General features: G+C 39.7%; 1 protein-coding gene across 1 annotated transcript in view; it reads right to left on the reverse strand.

Moving 5' to 3' along the window:
* Positions 1 to 279: 279 nt before the first annotated feature.
* The window catches only part of LOC144935615 (chymotrypsin B-like), a 35,399-nt gene continuing 27,285 nt past the window's right edge, over positions 280 to 8,393 (reverse strand). Inside the window, exons 3-8 of the mRNA XM_078862438.1 lie at positions 4,579 to 4,688; positions 3,954 to 4,033; positions 3,729 to 3,810; positions 3,128 to 3,308; positions 1,763 to 1,896; positions 280 to 702 (exon numbers count right to left, since the gene is read on the reverse strand). Of these exons, the coding sequence (XP_078718564.1) occupies positions 541 to 702; positions 1,763 to 1,896; positions 3,128 to 3,308; positions 3,729 to 3,810; positions 3,954 to 4,033; positions 4,579 to 4,688 (749 nt within the window). The 3' untranslated portion in view covers positions 280 to 540. The remainder of the gene's footprint in view (positions 703 to 1,762; positions 1,897 to 3,127; positions 3,309 to 3,728; positions 3,811 to 3,953; positions 4,034 to 4,578; positions 4,689 to 8,393) is intronic.

The raw sequence follows: 8,393 nt of genomic DNA on the forward strand, positions 1-8,393 counted from the left end.
GCCACTTGGTTATTATTCATGACCATATGCCATCATCTTCAGTTATGTATCCTACCCAAACCCACTTAAGCGGATGATTTATTCACCTATGTATATTCTCTTATCCATTTATTCCTCTACTGTCTCAATATGGCTCCACATATTTCCATGCTTTGTGCCTGTTTCAGTTTTTGTTCAATATGTTTCCAGAAGTATGCATTTATACATTTAAAATAACTCCTTCCTATTACAACCCGTGGTTCATGAAGATCACTGGGGACAGAATAATGGGAAATATAGAGGAAAAACTTGGCTTGGAGGAGATGTTTTACTACCATTGATCAGATTTTGGAAAATACATGTTTATCATATGCCACACTGTATGCATGTCTAAATAGGTGATACAGTATATTTCAGTCTTCCATAATGACAACAAAAGAGTCATTCAATTTAACCAAACATCTAAAAATGTATAACCATTCCACATTGCATCACATAGAGAAATCACGTCTTGCAGGAAATTAAATTTATTTAAATCCTTGCGAACATTTTTACGAGGAATCAGTTCTTGGCCATGGTCTCGGCGATCCAGTCGACAAACGTGGTGACCCGAGTGTAAACCACGGGCACCGAGGTGTCACAGCGACTGTTGCCCCACGAGGTGAGTCCGGCCAGCACCCACATCCCATCCTTCTGCACTGTCAGGGGCCCTCCAGAGTCGCCCTGCCACACCACAATTATGTGAACATACGCAATTATGGGCCCTCCCAGAGTCGCCCTGCCACACCGCAATTATGGGGAATACCCAACAGCATTCAGCACGGCTCGTCATTTGGGGCCGGTGGGGAAAAGAAAAACGATTTTTAATTATACCTGCTCATGAATATTTAAACTAAAACTGCATACAACCTCCTCCTTACCCCACCCACATGCCGCCACCTATTCAGTACAACAGCCCGATCATTTTACAGAATGAGTCGATTTAAAGCTTTCGTGACTGCAGGGATTCATCTTCTTGGTTCTTTCGGTAAAGTCACGTAGAAGGGAATTTTTTTATTTTATTTTATTATTTCCCTTCGACGTGCCTTTACCGAAAGAACCAAGAAGAAGAATGAGTCGATTTATACTTAAAATACTGTGGCTATGCCACTCTTGAAACTGTCTCATGTGAGCCCTCTGCTATTAACATTGAACGGTAATAATCCTAAAGGTTTCCTAGTCTGGCTATTTGAGCCTCTGGTAGAAACGCTTAACTTTAGGAACCCTAAAGAAGCCTTAGTCTTGTTATCTGAGCCTTGGGCATTAAACAGTCCTTTAAAACAATTGGACGAACATGGCAAAGCAAGACCCTCCTGAAAGAGGAGCATGAGAATGAAAGAGGCTCTCCTAGATAAATGGCATTACGATATTTTCTGTATTTTTGCACTGTAGCGTCACTTTGTATATTTATAACACTGCTGCTATGAGTATCTTTATTTACTTATATATACAATGTGAATGACAATTTTAAATGGAACTTGCAATACGTTTAATGTCTGCTATGTGTTGGAACGTTACAACCCATATTTCATTCACTTTTGAGTGACGGGGTGAATATTATTTATATACCACACAAAACTTACGTATGACATACGGATATAACGTCTGTCTATGGACGGTGAATGTATCTTGGACATTTTAATGCAATTCCTGCATATACAAGGACACAAAACATGGCTTTGAAATTATAGTAATGTATTGATATGAATGCACTTTTATGATAAGTCAGTAGTGTATAGCTCACCATACAAGTGGAGTGACCATTTGCTCCAGCGCAGATCATGGGATCCATGATGTAAGAGCCCCACCATTTCTTGCAGTCTTCAGTTGAGATTAGGGGCAGCACTGTCTGCTGCAGCGTGCTGGAACCATAATTAGCTGTGGGTGAATACATTGCATGCATTTATCATACGGACAATTGGCTGCATGAGGTTGTTCCGCTGAATGTGCATGTTTGAACGGCATCTTTTAAGCTCAAGTGTTTATATTTTTAAGTAGTGGTCATGTTAGTCCATTGGGGGTCCGAAACAGAAATTATCTTCCCCCCCCCACCACCTCCCACTGCCTCCACCCCCCCTTTAAATTGAGATAATTTATTGCGATATGACAGAAGGGATACAAAGGAGAGATATGTAGCGAGATAAGAGTAATATAGATACAAATAGATATATACAAATAGAGATGTAGTGAGATACAAGAAGAGAAATACACCTATCATGTTAGTTTACTTATCTTATTTCACTACATATTTACCTCCTAGTTTTTTTTAAATATCAATTAGCTTGTTATGTCTACAATGATTTTTTGAGCGGATATTTGATGCGTGCCAATTTTTTCATGAATCCACGACCCCGTGAACCCCTTGGGGCCCTATCCATTTACTTGGCTTGTGTTTGCCTCGCGCTGCCACTGCTTGTAAGATGCAGGAAGTCCACACTGAAAATGTTCCTCGGTACCCATTCTATAAATTTAAACACGTTACAAAAGTAACGAACATTTACGATGCTTTCATTAGTATATATTTCAGCTGCGCCCACAGTGATGCATTAAAACAATAATTAAACAGGCAGCATGCCACGTTACGATGAGCGAAAACATTAAAATTGTTAATTGACTATGCATGCAGCAATTGATTTGTAGCAGTGGTATTGTTTTAGTGTAGCTGGGTTATACAGGCTCGGAGATGGTTTTGCATTAAATTAAACTCACCTGCTAAGCATTTATCTGCAATAATTTCTATATCATATAAAAAAAATGTTGCCATCACGGTGAGGTTCTGTAATTGCTATTACCCATGCATATTAATTAAGCAAATTAAAACACACGTGCGTGGTGCCGCCACTGTGCAGTGCGCAACACAACCGACACAGCCAGATGTCTAAAATTTGTGCTCGCAGCGGGGAAGTATGAGAGACATGCATTCATGTGGCTTACGATGCGACACCGCCAATTTCGATGTAGCGCGGTAGTTAGCTTCCACGCAGCCAGCCTCCCACGATGTGTTGCGCGCGCACGCTTCATTGACGACACTAACTCGTAGCCAGCTGCAAGCGCTCCTCGCGAGTGAGAACACTCGTTCGTGAGCAGCGGGGTGACCGAAAGCACGTACCGTTCCACCGGGTGACACCCCAGCCAGTCACGGCAGTGTTGGTCCCAGGGGAGAACGCGTCTGTAGCTCGGGGCAGGCAGATAGGCGACACTGTATCTCCAAAGAAGGCTGGCTCCTTCAGCTTGAGAAGCAGGATGTCGTTGTTTATGGTGTTTGGGTCGTACAAGGGATGAGTGATCGCCTGCATCAACGGAGGATCCACATTGAAGCATGTGTGTTTTAATTAATGTATGTTATTGGATTTCAACGCCTCTCTGTGTGTGATTCAAATATGTGTTTTTCTTACAAATACAAATTAAGCTGGTGAGTGCTCAACATTGAAAGTGTTGTAATGAGAATGTCCATTTTGTATGACATGCCGCAAAAAAAGATAAAGCAACGCATTGCTGTTGCTGGTTGTCACATGACGCGTAGAGTGTAAATGTAAGTGGTGATTCAAATAATGGTAATACAGCGTTTATCGCATTTCCAAATACTCTAATGTAGAATGATTCATTTTATTATAAAGCTTTCACAAAAAAAGCAGTACCTTCTGGAAGCATTGTCAAAAAAAATTGGTACTCAAATGGATGAGAGTTGTACAGAATGTTCTATCACTTACCTTCTCCACGTTGAGAATTTGGATGTTTTCCACATTGCTGCTCTTGTCGTGCTCGCCAACAATTACGCGATGATTGGCTGGTCTGGAAAGAGACATTGCACAAAAATAAACTCAGTGAGACTGTTTGTTCTTTTCCATTTTTCATGATGTTGAATGTTCGTATCACAAATATCCGTGCTTTTTTTGCGTCCTTTCAAAAAATTTTAGTCGAACTGCCACATTTACTTGAAGTCGCAGTGCGCGGCCGTGATGACCCAGTAAGGATCAATGATGGAGCCTCCACAGAAATGGAATCCGTCCTCATACTGGGAGTAGAAAATTGACAAAATTAAAAATACAGCACACACCGTTATATCTTCAGTTTAAAAATGATGAATGAAAATTGGTTATTTATACAAAGATGAAGATGGAAAATAAGCATATATGAAGTTGATTCTCCATGAAGGATATGTTTTTTTTAAACGTAATAAATCAACTTTGCAATGAAATATGGTATATCCCAATAGGGAGTTGCAGTATCTACAGTACAACTATATCATATTCTTTGGTTCTTTCGGTAAGGTCACGTAGATAGAAAAATAATATCAAATATTATTTTTTCTATCTACATGACTTTATCGAAAGAACCATAGAATATGAATTCCTGCAGTCACGAAAGTTTTAAGTCAAAACTATATAATTCCATACACATTGTCAATCGCAACTTTCCACTGTGACATAAATACGAGTTTGAATGGATTGTATAAGTTGGACCATTTATCCAGTGTTGTGTAATATGGCGCATGCTATTTAAAAGAGTTTAAATTAACATTTGGTAACCAATGAGCTCCTTGGGAATGGAGGAGCAGACCTGCAAGGAGACCTGCCAGGGCCAGGACCCAGGTACAGCCTCCTCTCCATTGATGACCCTGGAGAAGCCTGAGATAACAGGCTGGATGGATGGGCTCCCACACTTCTGGCCTGCACCCATAGAGGAACCAGCAACAGCAGCAGCAACACAACATGAATCAATGTTACTGGATATATTTTTATACTGCAAGTTCTGGAACAAATTCACACCGAGCAACCGTCGAAACGATGTGCAATATGCACAATCTGATTTTGTAGATATTTTGGACAAGATCCAATATCAATATGGACACTATATGTATGAGTTTTGTTTTCCTCATTGTTCTGACAGAGCTATGTTTGTAACGTTAGTTAGGACATTAATGATTGATGGCTTCTGCTAGGTGAGAACCCACTGATACAGAAATGAAGTCTCTTTTTCAGGGGTGACCTGATTATAATAATTATAGCCCTTGCCTATTCACTGCTGGATAAGGCCACCCCTAAACGTGTGGGTTGTTGGACCATACTTCACCATACAGGTTGGTGAATGGGCAGCCCAGGACCAGTTTATATATCACTCGCCACCGATGTTTGCCATGGCGGAAATCAAACTCAGGTCACTAGGTTGATGGCACAGTGCACGAACATCTCTACCACCTCTCCACCTGTAGCAGTATTGATCTGTGCAAATATAATACGTTATGTGCCGCATTTACCACTTTACATGTATATTTAGTTTAGTTAAAAAAAATACAAGTACAAAAATGTTGATGTTTTTAAAGTACCATATGAGTACGCCAATAATGAAAATAACACTACGATTAACATCATGTTTTTATGTTCTTCAACGTACACCAATTGTAACCAGTGGAAATGCTGCTTCCATTTATATATCCACCAACTTCTGTGCAGGTGGAGTGTTTCTCCGTTGGTATTTGTACAGCGTATCTTTCTTTACAAAGTCCTGCTGTTTTTAGGCAAAACAAACATAGGTGGATCAGGAGTAAAAGTCAGTTTACCCTTGTTGAAAATACTGATGTAGGTCTTAACGTCCGTATCACACATGTTTTAAGTGAATTCATGTGTATGGATAAGAATTCACGAACACAGTCCGAGTCAGCATTTACACATCTGCCCTACTCTCGAGAAACGAAGACGGTAGTGAGTGATGTTTTGCTCACGTGAGTATTGAGGCAGTAACTGATCTCCTGTTTACAGCCCTGAGTTTAGTGGTGGATATTATGCATTGCTATGATGGGGTGACTCCAGAGGAATACCACTGTTGATTTCCCCCACAAAGTTTTACCCATTTTTATAGACTCCAGAGAGATCATGAGCTGAAAAATAACTTAATAGCTCATCGGGTTCCTACAGTCGAAATAAAGATTTTGATTCTGAGTCAACCCCCAATCGCTCACTCTACCGCTGATCGGCACCCAATAAACTGACTAATCACTGTGCAGTATGTGTGTAGTTGTGTGTGGTTGAGGTGATAGGGGTAGAGACCAATCTATGCCAAAGAACAACTAGTAGCTCTGAAATTGTTTATTTTGTGTGCAGATTGAAATTTTACAGCACAATATTCTGTTTAGTGGTTTGAGAGCCTTGAAGCCTTAGCCTCAGGCCTTAGTCTAAGACTCTCGAAACACTACAAGTAAAATATGATATTATTCAAGTATATGCTCCAACAAGGCATGCTGATGAAGAAGTAGAACAACTATACACATAAATTATCAAACTACTAAGTTATGGTACAGCACATTTACAGCATCATAATGGATGACTACTGTAATGCAAACGTATGTAAAAGACACAGAGACGAAAAGATGATTGGTAAATTTGGGTTTTGGAGTGAGGGATGAGTGGTCAGCAACTACTAAAATTTGCAGCTGGAAAATACGTAAAAATAACGACAGACCTGTCTTTTTTTAACAAGAAGGAAACGATAAAATAGACGTGAAGAAGCCCAAACGGTGGATTAAGGATAAATCCCAAATCGTCAGATGTGTCTTCAACATAGGAAGGAATCACAGACTGGTAAGACGAAACATGTTTATGTCTGTCGGTAAGTGAAGAAACATTTCACGATCAGAAAGGTCCGCAGAGAAGCATGGAGAGATGCATACTTGACATTACGCTGCGAGACATCCAGAGGAACACATGAATTAGAGAACCTACACGGGTTAATGTAAGTATGTGGGCTTGGACAGGGCACGTTGCTAGAACAGATGATTGTGGTGAAGAATAATGACAGAGTGGAGTGGGAGCCAAGGAATTAAACGCAGCCAAGAAGATGTCGGCAGAGGAGAATGGAGCGATTAAATCAGCTTGTGTGCAAGTACTAGGTCGACTATTAACATCACAGGATCTTGGGAGATAGTGATTGCCTGGAGAAGCCTTGATCCAGCATCAGATTTACCATGGCTGTGATGGTGTCTCCAAAGAAGCATCAAAATAACAAGTGAGTCTCAGCGTTATTACTATTATAGTGCATGTTCTGATGAGTAATAAGAGTGTATGTATGAAATACAGCATACGCAGATTTATTTGTGCTGCTGCACACACCCAGCACAAAAACAATTGTAATGTTTTACAAAAACAAATACATTTGGCCGGGTCATTCGGTAGTTTAGCGTGGCATTGGATTGATTTGTCTGCAGCAGTTTATTTTCCCACATACGTTGTGATAGCGGCAGTGCTGTACGGAACAAATTGCTCACTTAATGAAACTGTTATGTCCAACGCACCCACGTAGGTGTTAATGGGATTTAACAATAACCTTCAATGCAATACATTAGTAGTGCTGTGTTGTAATTTGTTCAAGTGATCAAAATTCAGATATATAAATAAAATTGCAATGCATTTCCATATTAATGCTTCATAAATGGAACACTTTTAAGGGGATTGGTCTGATAATATATTTCTAGCACACAAAAAAACGATATCAATTTGTTTTTCATTTCCTTGGAAAATCAGCAAGAAACTTCAAAACCCATCATGTACCAAACATTGCTGCCTACAGTTCTTATTATTTCTCAATACATTAAAGTCTATTTACTATTGCTTCTATAGCCAAGCATTTACAAACGCTGCTGGAGAAATATATTTGGTTGTCTGTCTGTGCATGCATGACTCACAGCATGTTTTGTGTGCCAAGTATTTTTTTTTCTGGTTGGATGTGAAATAACTTTTTTTGTGTTAAAACGTGGAGAATTGTACCTGTCAACGCTTCTGTTCCCTCATTTGTGAAAACATCGTCCTCTTCTCTCTCATTGCCTCCCGAAGGTCGCCAAATGTGTGCACACGTGGCAAATTTGGCTTCGGTGTTCCGTTTTGTGCCCACAGTATCCTACCAGTCTCATCACAAATTGCGAGCAGAAACGTGGCATTATTTAAAACCTACAGTGGAACTTTATGTACATCGCATTTGCGATTCCATGTTTGTGATATGACATAGCCCACAAATGAACCCTTGGTCAAATGTATTACTTATAGTGTACATTTATTAAAACTGTTTATATAAATGGCTATCCCACGTGCTTTTGTATTTTGTGAGACGTATGACCTTTCCATTATTGGTTTTATTTGTTTAATCATTGTTAAATGAACGATGTTTAAATGCTGCAATAGTATGCATTCCAGCCAGTCAGTGCCATTTTCCAAAACCTTAACCTATTATTTACCTTTTCTATTGCAAGCCACCTTTAACGATGAAGGTGGTTGGGTTCCATTTGGAATGTAAATCATTAAACCACTAACAATTAACTCACGGTATTGGTAAGTTAGAATTAGTACGGTACAGTATATATTTTTTTTTTTATCTATTGTGTTGTT

This window comes from Lampetra fluviatilis, chromosome 13, assembly GCF_964198595.1.
Source record: "Lampetra fluviatilis chromosome 13, kcLamFluv1.1, whole genome shotgun sequence".
Classification (NCBI taxonomy): domain Eukaryota; kingdom Metazoa; phylum Chordata; class Hyperoartia; order Petromyzontiformes; family Petromyzontidae; genus Lampetra; species Lampetra fluviatilis.